This window comes from Salvelinus alpinus, chromosome 19 (genome assembly GCF_045679555.1).
Source record: "Salvelinus alpinus chromosome 19, SLU_Salpinus.1, whole genome shotgun sequence".
Taxonomy (NCBI): domain Eukaryota; kingdom Metazoa; phylum Chordata; class Actinopteri; order Salmoniformes; family Salmonidae; genus Salvelinus; species Salvelinus alpinus.
In genome coordinates this window covers 51,821,703-51,838,366 of record NC_092104.1, presented here as the reverse complement: position 1 = coordinate 51,838,366, position 16,664 = coordinate 51,821,703, and the positions used below count along the sequence as shown (strand labels likewise).

The 16,664-nt window shown below is 41.1% G+C and overlaps 1 protein-coding gene and 1 pseudogene across 2 annotated transcripts; both read right to left on the bottom strand.

Moving 5' to 3' along the window:
• Window positions 1–1,783: 1,783 nt before the first annotated feature.
• On the bottom strand, window positions 1,784–2,574 carry LOC139545978 (sesquipedalian-1-like; annotated as a pseudogene).
• Window positions 2,575–6,840: 4,266 nt separating this feature from the next.
• Window positions 6,841–15,889, bottom strand: LOC139545799 (protein Largen-like). 2 transcript variants are annotated; one of them, XM_071353983.1, is made up of 4 exons: window positions 15,108–15,889; window positions 12,362–13,099; window positions 12,189–12,268; window positions 6,841–8,330 (listed from the first exon to the last, which is right to left on the bottom strand). In XM_071353983.1, exons 1-3 carry the CDS (start codon window positions 15,243–15,245, stop codon window positions 12,230–12,232), a joined length of 915 nt encoding a protein of 304 aa, XP_071210084.1. In that variant the 5' UTR covers window positions 15,246–15,889; the 3' UTR covers window positions 6,841–8,330; window positions 12,189–12,229. The 2 variants fall into 2 exon arrangements, with proteins under 2 accessions (XP_071210084.1, XP_071210085.1); XM_071353984.1 differs by lacking the exon at window positions 12,189–12,268 and having other exon boundaries at window positions 12,338–13,099.
• Between the last annotated feature and the right edge of the window lie 775 nt (window positions 15,890–16,664).

Below are 16,664 nucleotides of genomic sequence, written 5' to 3'. Positions count from 1 at the left end.
TGACAGGTTTGGGAGGAAAATCAAAAGGCACAGGTTAAAGAGAAAGAACAATTTCCAAAATATGTAATCCATAGCATGAGCATAATCATTGTGGTTTAAAGAAATAATGAAACCGTGTTCATTCTTCAATGGACCCCATTTCAAGACTTCTGGTAAAACATCATAAAATGCATATTTTCAACAATGTACAGTACCAGTCAAAAGTTTGGACACACCTACTAATTCCAGGGTTTTTCTGATTTTTTAAAACTATTTTGTACATTGTAGAATAATAGTGAAGACATCAAAACAATGAAAACTACATAGTAACCAAAAAAATGTCAAACAACTCACGCAGTCTCCTCTGAACTGTTGATGTTGAGATGTGTCTGTTACTTGAACTCTGTGAAGCATTTATTTGCACTGTAATCTGAGGTGCAGTTAACTCTAATGAACTTAACTCTGGCTCTTCCTTTCCTGTGGCAGTCCTCATGAGAGCCAGTTTCATCCTAACGCTTGATCGTTCTTGCGACTGCACATGAAGAAACTTTCAAAGTACTTGAAATTTTCCGGATTGACTGACCTTCATGTCTTAAAGTAATGATGGACTGTCGTTTCTCTTTGCTTATTTGAGCTGTTCTTGCCATAATACGGACTTGGTATTTTACCAAATTGGGCTATCTTCTCTATACCACCCCTACCATGTCACAACACAACTGATTGGCTCAAACGCAATAAGAAGGAAAGAAATTCCACAAATGTACTTTTAACAAGGCACACCTGTTCATTGAAATGCATTCCAGGTGACCTCATGAAGCTGGTTGAGAGAATGCCAACAGTGTGCAAAGCTGTCATCAAGGCAAAGGGTGGCTACTTTGAAGAATCTCAAATATAGATGATATTTTGTAGAAATGTCATGACTTCCACCGAAGGTGGCTCCTCTTCCTGTTCGGGCGGCGCTCGGCGGTTGTCATCACCGGTCTACTAGCTGCCACCGATTCCCTTTTCTTTTTCTGTTGGTTATGTCTGTATTGGTTTCACCTGTTTCTTGTTTGGGGGTTGTTTCAGGGCTATTTAAGCCTTTTATGCCAGCCTGCTTTTGTGCGGGCTTGTTCTCTATTTTGTTTGTGGATGGTTATATTTTGTATTTTCCGGACTGTTTGGTGTCCTGTTTTGGGTCGGTCATTATTTTCGCCTGTTGTTTTGGCGTGACCATTTACTTACCGAAATAAATATGTTTTTTCCCGAAACCTCTGCTCTCTGCGCCTGACTCCACACCCACCACTCCTAGCTACGTGACAAGAAAATAGAAAAACCCTTGAATGAGTAGGTGTGTCCAAACCTTTGACTGGTACTGTACGTACCGATATACTGATTTCTATCATCTGTCAGACATACTCAATTCAGTAACATTCAGGGGTCATCCTTTGTGTATAGAAAAATGGTAGAAAACAACAATGATATAAAACGTGATAAAATAGCTGATTCAATTGTAGTTTAAGATTTAAAAAATACAAAATAACTAGAAATGTGTAAATACAAAGCTTTTCTTTGAAATACCATACTCACATATAAAATTAAGTGACAGTAAAGTCATATGACAACACACATCATACTACCGATGGCCCATGACAGCTAAAACTACCGGGAAAGTGCTGCTTTTAGCAAACCAGCCAGCTTCCCAGACTGCCCCAAGACAGTGTTTGGAATTACAAGGACACACTCTCACATTAAAATCAAATGTGCGAGGTGACAAGTACCCTTTCTAATGTTGGGCTGTGAGGTGGGAGGGAGGGGCGCCTAACTAGCTCTGAAGCCACTCCACCCTCAGTTCAGCAACCTATTTTCTGTACCAGTCGTGAAATTTGGAGAAGCAAAACTCAGGAGAGAGACGCACCCCTACTGCGCGGAGGCACAGGCGGAGGCCTGACCACATCGCCCCCTCCGTTCCCATTTCTGTTCCCCTCCCACGGCACACCAGAGGGGGGCAGTCTGCGCACCCATTGACCTGAGCAGAGGGCTTACTCTCTTTAGAATTGCCTGAAAGGAGTTGCACCTCCTCCTGAAGGCTGAGGGTATGAGTCTCCCCCTGTGCGATAGCTGAACCTGTAACCTGGGAAGAGGGCACCAGGGCAGCACTGGATGATGTTCCTGATTTGGAGCGTGCCACCGCCACAACCTTCCTGGAGGACTTGGGCATGCCCTGCAGCCGTCCAGGCCCATCCTGGATCTCCTCCAGCTCCCACACCACCAGGCGCATGTAGCCGAAGCTGGCTCGTGACACAGCTTTCATCCAAGATTCCATGGCTGCCTGGTTCTTCGCCGCTATCTTGTAGACACACACCTTGGCGCAGTCAAACTTGATGGTAAAGGCGAGCTCTTGCAGAGCATCACGGTGCAGCCCTCCAACACGATGATGCCGTTGGGTTCCTGGCTCTCACACTCCTCAAAGTAGAATAGCATGTTGCCCTTCAGGATGAACCAGCGCCTGTGGTAGGCTGTGTTCCACTCCCCCTTCTTGAACAGAAAACCCATCATGTCTGGGGGCGAGCCGCAGGTGGCATAGTGAGCCACACTACATTTGTTCAGCTTCATTACTCTCCCTCCACAGGGGAGTCCTTAATAATAGAAAAAGTACAATACAGCATCTGGTTACTAGTCAAACTCATCAATAAGATGATGTATGAATTATTTAGGTAATCATCTTTCACAATACGGTTTAGAAGCGTCTAGGATTAGACTACTGTAAACAAACGTCCTGTCTACCCAATTGTAGGTTACAAGTAGTGTAGTGCAACGTCTTGAATTATTTGGATTTGTTTACGAGATGCCTGGGGTCATGCAAGAGGTCACTGTAACGGTCTCTGCTAGCTAGATCCACTTAGCCTAATGGCATTGACGTAATATGATTGGACAGGTGAAGGCGAGTGCTCTGCCACATACAGTAGCTTTCACATGTCCAGACAAGTCTTTTCAGTGATGCATTTTTTAAGTATTAGGCTACTACAGGGTTAGGGTACAAAAATGTGCTTTTACATTTAACAGCATTTTCAGTCAATTGGTGCGTCAAAGACTGGATGTAGACGAGGGGTATCCTCATAGGTCTATCTCATATCCAGTAAGTGAATCCTTCACAGTCCAGTTTAACCTCACAACAGCCTTGGAACTCAGAATTCAACATCCCTCCTCTCGCCTTCTGCTGGAGTTGAAACAGAAAATAGTATACTGCAAAATATTACACTGAATCAGCTGTGTAGTGCTACGGCAAAAACCAAAACATGCACACCTTGGGGTCCCCAGGACCGCATTTGGGATTACGCTGAATTAGAATAAAGGTTAGGGTAAGGGACAGGGCTAAGGCTAGGGTAATGGTTAAATTTAGGGTTAGAATAAGGGTTATGGTTATGGTTAGAGCTACGGTTAGTAGTAGATAGTTAAGGGAGTATGCTAGGCACATAATCAGCGTAATAAATACACCCCAGTGTTAGCTAGTCAATCCAACCAGGGAAAGTAGAAAAAAGACAACGGTCACAACAAAAACTTTAGTTTGCTGCCCCTACTATCTGCCTAGCTAAATGTTTTTGGTCCAGACAGTAAACTTCAGCAAGTGCAGTTTGCTCACCGTAAAACAGGGTAGCCTACTTTATGCTACGTTGGTAATATTTATATATATATTTTTTAAATTGGGTATGACAGTTGTCCCATGTCCATCACGGTTTTTTCTCATACCTTGCAGTGTTGTTGAAGCCAGAGACGGAAGAGGGAACGAGACATCAGACCTCTGGGGGTCAATGGCCTCTCCTCTCCTTCCTTAATCCGAAGACCAATACCTGGATAAGTGCTCGAGGAGTGTGTCAATTGGAAAAGGCTATAAGGACAGAATTTATTTAAAAAATGTGGTTAGGGTAAGGGTTAGGGTCAGAGTTAAGGGTTTGGTTAAGGTTAGGGTAAGGGTCCGTTTTAGGTTTATGCAAGTTGGTTTGAAAAAAGACTAAAGTCGATGTCCACACCCCCGTGGAATTGTAATTAGCACAATAAAATGTAAAAACATAAAATCTGTCAGTTAAAAGATAGAGATACGTTTTTTTGTATTGGATTAATCTTAATCCACCACATCCTGATCGCTCTGGAGTAGGTTTTTGTCAAGAATCCTTCTGTACTTTGCTCTGTTCATCTTTCCCTCAATCCTGCCTAGTCTCCCAGTCCCTGCCGCTGAAAAACATCCCCACAGCATGATGTTACCACCACCATGCTTCACCGTAGTGATGGTGCCAGCTTTCCTCCAGACTTGAAGCTTGGCATTCAGGCCAAAGAGTTAAATATTGATTTCATCAGACCAGAGAATCTTGTTTCTCATGGTCTGAGAGTCCTTTAGGTGCCTTTTGGCAAACTCCAAGTGGGCTGTCATGTGCCTTTTACTGAGGAGGGGCTTCCATCTGGCTCTCTAGCATAAAGGCCTGATTGGTGGAGTGCTGCAGAGATGGTTGTCCTTCTGGAAGGCTCTCCCATCTCCACAAAGGAACTCTGGAGCTCTGTCAAAGTGACCATTGGGTTCTTGGTCACCTCCCTGACCAAGGCCCTTCGCACCTCGATTTCTGAGTTTGGCCGGGCGGCCAGCTCTAGGAAGAGTCTTGGTGGTTCCAAACTTTATCTCTCAAATCAACACTTTTTTATAGAAAAACAACTAAATTGGATGTTCTAAGTTCACAACAATGCTTAAATCACATCACAAGACCACTTTTGAGGTCTGCAGAAAAAGACAAGAAATGTAGATTTTTTTAGTTGTGACCATTTAATTCAAGTGTGCAGGCACGTTGCACTGTTGTTTGGTTAGCGGTGTTTCTGTAGCGCACATGAGATGGAGTTTGCAAAACAAATGGCCACTGGATTGATGCAAAGAATCATGATATTCTGCCAGGTAAGCATAGGCTACTTTGTAGCTAGAATCCTGACTAGAACCCCAAAATTTGGTCATATTACTCCAGTGCTAGCCTCACCGCACTGGCTTCCTGTTAAGGATAGGGCTGATTTCAAAGTTTAACTGCTAACCTACAAAGCATTACATAGGCTCGCTCCTACCCATCTCTCCAATTTGGTCCTGCCGTACATACCGACACGTACGCTACGGTCACAAGACGCAGGCCTCCTTATTGTCCCTAGACTTTCTAAGCAAACAGCTGGAGGCAGGGCTTTCTCCTATAGAGCTCCATTTTTATGGAATGATCTGCCTATCCGTGTGAGAGATGCAGACTCAGTCTCGACCTTTAAGTCCTTACTGAAGACTCATCTCTTCAGTAGGTCCTATGATTGAATGTAGTCTGGCCCAGGGGTGCGAAGGTGAACGGCAAGGCACTGGAGCGACGAACTGCCCTTGCTGTCTCTGCCTGGCCGGCTTCCACTGGGACTCTCTGCCTCTGACCTTATTACGGAGTCTGAGTCACTGGCTTACTAGTGCTCTTCCATGCAGTCCCTAGGAGGGGTGCGTTACTTGAGTGGGTTGAGTCACAGACGTGATCTTCCTGTTCGGTTTTGTGCCCCCTCGGGCTCGTGAGGTGAGGTGGAGGAGGAATTCAGGGGCTATACTCAGCCTGGTCTCAGAGTTGTAAGTTGAAGGTCTGTTAATATCCGTCAGGTGGTGTGGAGGCTGTGCTTTGGCAAAGTGGGTGGGGTTATATCCTGCCTGGTTGGCCCTGTCTGGGGGTATCGTCGGATGTGGCCATAGTGTCCTCCGACCCACCCATCTTAGTCTCCAGTATCTATGCTGCAATAGTCCTTGTGCCGTGGGGCTAGGGTCAGTCTGTTATATCAGGTGTAATTCTCCTGTCTTATCTGGTGTCCTGTGTGAATTTAAGTATGCTCCCTATAATTCTATCTCTCTCCCTCTCTCCCTCCCCTACCGGACGACCTGAGCCCTAGGATCATGCCTCAGGACTACCTGGCCTGATGACTCCTGCCTGTCCCCAGTCCACCTGGTCGTGCTGCTGCTACAGTTTCAACTGTTCTGCGTGAACTATCTTAATGTATCCACCATCTTTGGTCAAGTATGGGTAACTGCGTGGGGAAAATTACGTACCTTCAATGAGAGGGGGCAAACATTTCAAGATGACATTGTTAGCAGAAAACAGGATCCCTTATTATAGTGAATAGAAAAATCGCAGTCTTCGTGGTCAATCTTCATGTAAATAAAAACAAAAATTGGAATACAATCACGGTACCAATAATTGCTTATAATACACCAGTTATAAGTCCTTGAACTGATGATTTTAAAAATCGCACACAGAAGTAGTTATAAGGATATCTTTGTTGCTAATGGCAGCCTGCAGTGCCCCGGTCGGCCTTCAACTTGAGTTACTCAATGAGAGGAGGCAGCACTGAGCTAGCCTGCAACTTGACTTCCTGGAGTAGCTCAAACTGCGCATGTTATGTCTCCGTGAGACGCCGTCTTAACCGACTTCATTTGGCTTCAATGCGCTATTGAGTCTTCCCATAGGAACGAATGGTGTCACCTGATCGATGGCTTTGTCCATTCATATATACACAGTCATTGGACTCGTTTGAGTGGTAAGGCGAAAGCAACTGACTTTAGACAAAAGACGAGGAGTGAAGTCGGTGGAAGTTACATTGAAGGTCTACTTGAGACAATGGATGGATCACACAAGCTCATGGTTCATGCAATACAATTATTAAAATATCTATTCTGTTTTTCTTCCTTTTGCCTCTTATGTTTGAGATTGAGATAATGACATTGTAGTAGCTTGCTGTAATAGTTACTTTTTCATTTGACCTACAGAGGGTGATATACTGTAGGTCATTGACCTTTCAAAAAGCTTTGACATGTACAATCAACACAATAAACACACATACTTGAAATTATCCTGTAATTCACATATTAAAGGGAAAAGTCCACAAAGTATAAAGACTAACATAAGTGCAAAGTGCAAATTATTTATAAAGATGTGGACATGTACATTGTTTTCCCGACACGTCATTGACAAAGTTTGTTTTGTTACGTTCCATCCTCTTCAAAGCAGTCATTAGTGGTCCAGAGAGACAAGGACACACAGTCACAAAGTCCACATCAGCTAAGGGTGGGCAAAAGTGAGGTGCACTCCAGTTTGTGGAAGGGGCAGCATGTCTCAACAGCCTCTCCAGTAAATGCATAGGAGACCACAGTGATGACAGGATGAGGTGGAAGAAGAATCAGTCGTGCATTCATTCAGCATCATGCCTCCTCTGATGAGCACAACAATGTACTGTATTTGGTTTAATCTAGTTTGCTTTCATGTGCTACGCATTTTTTTACACCCCTGTAACATAACGATTACATGTTTTTTTTAAATCTATATAAATACTCTCTCACTATAGAAATAGAATATCCACATATGCCCTGCAGAGATAAATGTATTTCAAAAGTGTGACAGTCTTCTTCAAAATACTACTCTCATCCCATGGAATATCAAAAATATTAGATTTTTTTATGTTAAAATCTCTGTAGAAAATTACTCTAAATATATACAAATACAATTTGATGCAAATGATTCTGTCTTTGAGAGTTGTTTAAAGCTGTATGCCATATCTTTGCAAGTAACTTGCATGACATTGAACATACATAGATTTCAATATGCACAACATATTCTGAACACAAATGAGTGACCAGCCTCCATTACAATTTCTGAGCCATTCAACTTGCCTCATATTGTATGTTGGATTTGCAAAAGGACACATTTATGTTTTTCACACCCTACTACAGTATAGACGTTAGAGGACCATGTTGCGGCTTCTATCTTCAGAGCAGTCACTGCAGATTACCAGATTTCACTGGATGTTTATGTCAAATATGTTATCTTCAAGGCAAATATAGCACAATTCACAGAGCTAAAAACTGTAACTGAGTGGGTCTTTTCTTGTTCAAATTATGGCTTTAAAATATTGGCCATGGTTTTTTCTCTCTCACGCACGCTCTCTCTCTTGCCCTCTCAACAGGAGTTGAGACTGTTATGAGTAGACTTCCACCTGGAAGAGTTCTCCGAATGCTGGGGACATCAGTTTAACCTATGACTAAACAGAAAATCTTAATTTCAGTTGTAAATGAACCAGTCCCACTTGGACACGTTTTCATCTTATTTTTCCATTACATTTGAACTTCTGCCATACTTCTCCGTGAGTAAGACTATGACTTGAGGACTTCCAATGTTCTCTCTCTGTGAGGATGAATTATTTGGCCATGGCTCGGGGGTTCTGGGGGATGTTCTGTCAGAGGTAGGGGGCATCGTTCTCAGTGACTGTATGATGAACTGTAGTTGATCAGCTTAATGTCAGTGAAGGCTGTTTCCACTCTTACCCAGAAGGACCTGCAGGGGAAACAAGGAAAACACATGCATATGAGCATTCTGACAATAAGAGGGAAATGCAATTGAATTGCATAAACAGCTGCAGCTATGGGAATGAACAGATTAAAAAAAGAACACGACCACAATTCAAATAAACGTTTTTTTGTCAGACATTGTTGCACAATTCCTTTCAGAGCATTCAAGGCTGCATTGTACACCTTTTTTTCATCTAATCACAAAAGAGTGAACAAAATAGAACATTCTCTTATAAAACATGCGCATGCAGCAACAGAATAATAGCCAACATCAATAATCCTGTATGTTGTTGGAACCTAACAGTTTGTAACTCACAGATGTTGGTCAACTTGAATGCTTTGTACTTGGACTGAAGATTGGGCTGTCTTTATCTAATTGTCAGAGTCAAATGGCTTACATCAACGGTGATTACACATAACAGTATAATGTTGATAGTGTCCCTTTTTTTACAGTTTCTGTAAAGTTTTGGGGTGACATAAAAGGCCTAACTGTATTTCCTAAATGTGTGTGGTTTCATACATTCCTCATAGCCTCTTGGTCAATTCTTACACTTGACAAATTCTTGAGTGTATATCTGGACAGCTGTGTCACCATAGCTGTGATAAACAAGTCCAAATTGTAATATTGTTTTCCCTTAAAAAAAGGAGATGCAGCTGATGTCTCTGCTTTTAATAGTCTCCAAAGGGGCATAATAATCTCTGATTAAGTTGGCTTCACAACAACATTTCTGAAACTCATGCCCTCTCTCTCTCTCTCTCTCTCATCATTGCGATAGATATCTCTTTATATGGCTCGTGTGGGCACACTCTTGTGGAAGCTCTTTTAAGGTTCTCACAACACGGATCTCTCAGCATTTCCTTTCAGTAGGCTATATTATGTATTTATGTATTTCCTGGAAATTGTTCTTAATTTGTTAGTTTTCAATAGCACTGTACTTCTTGATGAAGGTAAATACATTGATTTCTCTAGAATAAAATGTTTCTACTAATCTCATCAACAATGTGACCGGGCACACAAGCCTGACATTGCTACATCCTTCATGGCATAATTTTTTAAATGCTTGAATAAGCACAAATCCTTATCTAAATGGTGAACGCAGTTAGTAAGCTTGTCCAGTAGAGTAAAGAGATCATGCATTGAGTCACATCAACATAAAATTTCACGCCCCGCTTTTTTTCTTTGTTCACACTCACACACATTTCAAACACACGCTGCTTTTCCATGTCCGTTTTAGAGCATTGTCAACATTTGTGTTGGTACAAAGGCAGTATGAAAGATTGCTATCAGCATAGTAATAGCCTAGTCCTGCTCATTAGAAGCCTTGTTAGTAGGAGGTGCCCCTATTTCCATCCACCTCCAGGGTATGCCTAATTTAATTCATTCCAAAAGGGTTCTTTGGCTGTCCCCATAGGAGAACCATTTTTGGTTTCAGGTTGAACCCTTTCGGGTTCCATGTAGAACCCTCTGTGGAAAAGGTAATTCATGAACCCAAAGGGTTTGACCTGGAACCAAAAAGGGTTCTTCAAAGGGTTCTCCTATGGGGACAGCAAAATAACCATTTTAGGTTCTAAATGTCTTTGTTTTCATACGTTTTGAATGGCATAATAACATAGTAAAGCCCTACCACATACACACATGGGTATGACTGGTTGACTACAGTTCTATTCATTTATGGGGTCAATTAAGACCAAAATACCAACATCTGATGAATGGTTATATACAGTCAGGTCCATAATTATTGGCAGCCTTAATAAAGATGAGCAAAAAAGACTGTATAAAATAAATAATTACAAAAACGGAGCTACAGTGCCTTCAGAAAGTATTCACACCCCTTGACTTTTTTCCTATTTTTTTGTGTTGAACTTGAAATAGATTTAATTGAGATTTTTGTCACTGGCCTACAATACTCCATAATGTCAAAGTGAAATGACATTTTTACACATTTTTACAAATTCATTAAAAATGAAAAACTGAAATGTCTTGAGTCAAGTATTCAACACATATACAGATTCAACCACAAAGACCAAGTAGGTTATCCAATGCCTCGCAAAGAAGGGCATCTATTGGTAGATGGGTAAAAAAAAAGAAAGACATTGAATATCCCTTTGAGCACGGTGAAGTTATTCATTACACTTTGGAGAGTGTATCAATACACCCAGTCACTACAAATATACAGACGTCCTTCCTAACTCAGTTGCAAACCACTTATTGCATTTCACAATGAGGCCAATGGTGACTTTAAAACAGTTACAGAGATTAATGGTGATAGGAGAAAACTGAGGATAGATCGACACCATTGTAGTTACTCCACAATGCTCACCTAATTGACAGAGTGAAAAGAAGGAAGCCTGTATCGAATAAAAATATTCCAAAACATGCATCCTGTTTGCAACAAGGCACTAAAATAGTACTGCAAAAATTGTGGCAAATCAATTAACTTTTTGTCCTGAATACAAAGCGTTATGTTTGGGGCAAATCCAATACAACACATTACTGAGTACCACTCTCCATATTGTCAAGCATAGTGGTGGCTGTGTCATGCTTGTAATTGTTAAGGACTGGGGAGTTTTTCACAATAAACAAAAATTTATAGAATGGAGCTAAGCACTGGCAAAATCCCAGAGGAAAACCTGGTTCAGTCTGCTTTCCACCAGACACTGGGAGGTGAATTCACCTTTCAGCAGGAGAGGCCAAATCTACATTGGAGTTGCTTACCAAGAAGACAGTGGTCGCGTTACAGTTTTGACTTAAATCTGCTTGATAATCTATAGCAAGACTTGAAAATGGTTGTCTAGCAATGATCAACAACCAACTTGACAGAGCTTGAAGAATTTTGAAAATAATAAATGGGCAAATATTGTACAATCCAGGTGTGCAAAGCCCCTAGAGACTAACCCAGAAAGACTCACAGCTGTAATCGCTGCCAAAGGGGATTCTAACATGTATTGACTCAGGGGTGTGAATACTTATTATGTAAATGAGATCTTTCTGTATTTTATTTTCAATAAATGTCCGAAGATTTCTAAGACCATGTTTTCACTTTGTCAGTATGGGCTATTGTGTGTAGCTGGGTGGACATGTATTTGTTTCGTTTAACCATTTTGAATTCAGGCTGTAACACAATAAAATGTGGAATAAGTTGAGGGGTATGAATACTTTCTGAAGGCATTGTATGTATTTATACTAATACAATTGCTCAGAGAAAGACATTTTGTTCAACAAGAAATAAAAGCAAATCTCAAAAAGATAGGGGTGATAATGTATTGGCACTCCTGTTTATAATTCTCTAGGCACCCTCCCCTTACAAGGATAACGACACAGCCGTTTTCTAAAATGTTTTATGAGATTGGAGAACACGTTGGAAAGCTTCCTAGACCATTCCTCCATAGAGAATCTTTCCAGATCCTTGATATCCTTCATCGGCTCATATGGACTGCCCTATTCAATTCAAACCACAGGTTTACGATGGGGTTTAAGTCCGGAGACTGAGAAGACCATTGCAAAATGTTGATTTTGTGGCCAATTAACAATTTTTTTGAGCATACAATATAGCTCAGTATTTGTATCCTTCAAGTGAAGTGTGAGAGTGGAGCGATATTGAGTGAGAAAAGGTATGACCTTATTGCCATACTGTCAGACAGAGTGTGTTGTGCAGCGGACGGATTTGAGGGAAGCTAGGTTTCTTGTTTAACCTAGAGCATAAATTAATAACATGTTCTAACACAGCTTCCTGTTTCTTGAATCCCTTCAAAAATATGAGTCAATTTAACTTTACTTCTCTCAACCCAACCCTGCCAAACCCCCTTACACTCCAAGGACAGTTGTCGGTTGGCACTCACTCACCATTCATTCTCTCCTTGTGCATTATCTGTCTCTCTTTTTTCTCATTGTTTAGATAATCCACGTTTGACTGGAGTAGAAATCTGGTAAAATAGAAATAGAACACTATAAATAATTTTGAAATGTTTAATTAAGGGTAATTAACATCAAACCGTTGTGGTGGTTGATTTTCAAACCGTTGTGGTGGTTGATTTTCGGAGGATGGTTTTCTGTGGTTTCAAGGTAGGGTTAGGATGAGGCACACAAGGCGAGTTTGCAGGAGGGAAACTATGGCTGACGCTGAGGCTGCCATTTTCCAACAGGAGCTGGGGTGGTGGTGAGGAGGAGGAGCACTGATGGACAGGGCTCATTTCATCAGTCAATTCTGTCTGTAAGTGTATATCTGTGTTATTGACGTCATATTGCAGGTCACAGTCAGGGCAGTACCCGTGATACTGGACCTTTTCACTGAATCGGACCCGCTCCCTGGTGGCCTGGTGGCATTTGCTCTCTTCGTGCCGTAGCAAAGGCATGCGCGTACGTCCTTTCTCTGGAATACTATTTGAGATGCAGTACAATAAGTCTCTGTTTGGCTTCCCTGTGAAAACTTCATTGCGCATAAGAGTCCCGTTAGCCTTGGCTAGTAGGTTCCCTGATGGAGGATTCTTGTTGTTCTCCTCCGCTTTGATAGATGTCAGCCTGGGAGGCGGCAGAGGAGGGTGGGGCTTCTTCAGCACAGTCAGGACAGCAGGGCTGACAGACGGGGGCCTAAAGATAGCGTCGTCAGGGTAGATCTTGATCTTGTCAGTGCTGGAGGCTGTGGTGGTGGTGGTGCTGCTGCTACAGCTGCTGTTCAGGGTGTCTGTCTTGGAACTGTCCGTCATCGCCTCCTCCAGCTGTAGGTCACACGTGAGGGAGTCGATCTCATGCACAACCTGCACCAGTAGAAAGGAAAAAGAGCTATCATGGACAGTACTTATATTTAGCTTGACAGACATCAAAATAACAGACTATTAGAGTACAAAATACAGCAGCAGCCAAAATGTTACCGTATGAAGCACTTGTTGATGTGCAACCTGGCTATTAAAATAATGCATTATTATAATAACGTTTAACATTTGGTATTCTCAAGCCGGATTCACTTGCAACACAACAATATTATCTGATTCATTATGTATTTGTAAGGTAAGGGGAAACTACCACACAACCCACCAAATTGTATTCAGACTCAAAAGTGGGACCCTCTGGCTATGAATTAGCAGTACTAACTTGTTTAGATAAGAATTCATTCTGTGTGTATGCACTTACACATAGTGGACATATTCAATTTAAAATTGTTGAAAGCACATACTCTGCCTCCCATACATTCATGGTTGAGGTGATAATAATATACTACATAGTCAGTGTCGTAGTGAATGACTACATCTGCCCTGAGGTATCTTTACTAATTTTGACTAGAAATAAACCCTTATTACTGAAATGCATGCATCAAAAGACACAATGTTCAGAACTATTATGGATAGTCTGAAATGACTTTGTAACCCATAACTGACACAATACCTATTAAGACCTATGGAGATCATTTACATATCATGAAAACATTTCACTACTCACAATACAAGGGTAGTCAATACTTTGCCAAACCATGTCTGTGAACAGTATCCATACAGTATACCTTTTTAAAAATCATTACATTTTGAAGTAATTAAAGACATTGATGTAATATTGAAGCAATATCCGCATATCTACATTTCATGGAATATTAAACTGTGGCTGGGCGAAAAGCTCCTGTAGAGTGAAATCTCCATGCACAGTCATAAATCGATCATTTAGTGGGCCACAAAAAAAAGAGTCACAGTATCCAGTGCCACATGCTGTAGGGCATGTTGATTCTCTCTCCGTGCCAAGCATCTGGGTTCAGCTCCCCTTAAACATAGGCTTGAATCCAGCCAGTATAGTGTGTGAGTTGCAGTAGATAACTGCATTTGAATGGGATTGACTGAAATCTTGTAATATGTCCTCTAGGTTGGTTGTTTTAGCAGTGTTGTTAGACTAACAGACTGTGTATGCTTCCCTGAATAGAACACACTGACCCTGCTACTATTCCATTCAAATACATTATTTCAGAGGACACGTGTGCCGTATATCCATTTTAATTCAGGATGTAAGAAAAATCTTGCAAGTAGGTCTTATCCAAGTGACAACATGTCAGATAGGGGCGAGTTATTCAGCCCCAGCAAGCTGGACAGCTCTATTCTTACAAAAGCATATAGGTTGGCGACATCCACATGTCAAAGCACGTTAGACTGCGGGTTATGGAAGATGGTAGACAACAAGGATTATTATGATCAATGTGTGAAATTAAAATAAAACAAAGAAAGCATGAGATGAATGAATAAATGCAGTAAAATTGCAATTGTTATTCAGCTTAAATAACTTGGACCCAATGACAGCACTGTCAAAATCCTGATATTGTAAAAAGGTGCCTGGAGAGAGCTGCTGTATATTTTGACAGGAGACAAATCTCATGGAAACAGCAGGCCTAGGCTAGACAGTATTAAGATGATGACATGAAATGCAAAACCATTCCGGGGAACTTCAAGATGAACAATTAATCATGAATAATTTGTGTGCTTAAATCAAAGCATGCGCACCAAGGCGTTGTCATCCTCTGTATAGACAACCTGTCCTAAATATATTTCATGTTCACTGATAAGATATATTGTCACATATGATAGGCCAATGCAATGTTTGTAGGCCCTGGACTTAATTATTTATATCTGAGCCTTCAGATGTTTATTATAGAATAAGCTTGTTTTGCTCCCCACCAACAGAAAAACAATAGCCAAACCATACCAGCATGAAATTAAAAAAACATGTATGTTCATCTCAAACAGTCTAAAAGCCACTTAAGCCAGACATAAGGAAACCTATTCCACTAACCTCTTTGAGTTCCTTGGCCACATCCCTCAAGTCTCCCAGGATGGTCTCCAAATCCTTCATGATTGTCTTGATCTGCTTTTTTACTTTCACTTTGGAGACTACTCCTTCGGAAGATTCTGCATTTGATGTCCCTGACATTCTTCGTTGGCACAATGTATTTTAAGGATCACTAATAAATCCTTTCGGCGAAGCAAGACCATTTTGTCGATGCATTTTATTGCTCAGTTTTCTTCACATTCCTATTGGCTACATCACGCAAGAATGTAGTGAAGTGCAGTAACAGCGTCCCGGCGAGCACGCCTGCGCAATAGAGCATAGCAAAAATACTATTATCTTAAGAAACATATACAATATAATGTTGCTGAAGAGGTGTTTGTCGACAGTCGCTCATGATCATTCCACTGTTACCTTTCACATTTTCTCAAAAACTAAAATGCTGATAGTCACATTTCCTTGTGGCAAGCACTGCAAATTCACAATTTTGACGATGCCTAGTCAGGTCCAGCATGATAACTGAATGATAAGGAACAAGGCAAATAGGATAGAACACAGCAATCCAATCCATGCCCAATATTCTAATCATAACGGTCCGTTGGCTGCGCCAGGCATCCCCGTTGATTCTCTCTCAAAAATATATTTATATTCTACACAACGACAGTCCGATATAGTATAGGTTAAATTCATAAACTGCAGTTACATTACTGAATAAATGACAAGTGAAAATCATTCCATTTTCACATTGCCTCTTCATCGAAGCCTCCATGGTGTTTGATAGCCGACGTCGGGGGAGAGAACGGTCTCTATACGGCTGCGCTTAGAGCTGTAGTCGCATAACACACGCGCACGCGCCGCAGAAGCAGATCACCTGGGGCCTCATTTATAAACCATGTGTACAGTATGTACAAAATATACCCCAAAATGTGCGTGCCCCAGTTTTCACGCAAAGTTGGCATTTATAAAAAATGTACTTGACATGAGAATGTGCTCACATCCCAGCAAACTTTAGATCATGCGTACACACATCTACTATTGGCAAAAATAGCCTACTGTATTGCAAGCTGGCAAGTAAGTATTTTGTGCAAATGGGGGATATGATGAAAGCTTATTCATAAACAACTGGGAAAAAATATTAACAAGAATGCAGCCATTTGCCATTAGGGAGTGAATACCATTTAATATAATAACGGATACATGCAGTGGCAACCGGTCATTCAGGGCAAGAGGAGCAGAGCCACACCTGTTTTGAGCTCTACCTTACCTTTCTAGCAAAAATATATATAATAATAAATAAATAAAATATATATACAGTACCAGTCAAAAGTTTGGACACACCTACTCATTGAAGGGTTTATCTTTAATTATAATATTTTCAACATTGTTGAATAATAGTGAAGACATCAAAACTATGACATAATACGTATGGAATCATGTAGTAACCAAAAAAGGTGTTTAACAAATCAAAATATATTTTATATTTGAGATTCTTCAAAGTAGCCACCCTTTGGCTTGATGACACCTTTGCACACTCCTGGTATTCTCTCAACCAGCTTCATGAGG

Excerpts from the sequence above, each read along its gene's own strand:
- LOC139545799 (XM_071353983.1), bottom strand. The coding sequence starts at position 15,245 with ATGTCAGGGACATCAAATGCAGAATCTTCCGAAGGAGTAGTCTCCAAA. Across the intron at positions 13,100-15,107 it reads TGGCCAAGGAACTCAAAGAG|GTTGTGCATGAGATCGACTC; the intron begins GTTAGTGGAATA and ends CTACTGGTGCAG. Across the intron at positions 12,269-12,361 it reads GAAAATCAACCACCACAACG|ATTTCTACTCCAGTCAAACG; the intron begins GTTTGAAAATCA and ends CTATTTTACCAG.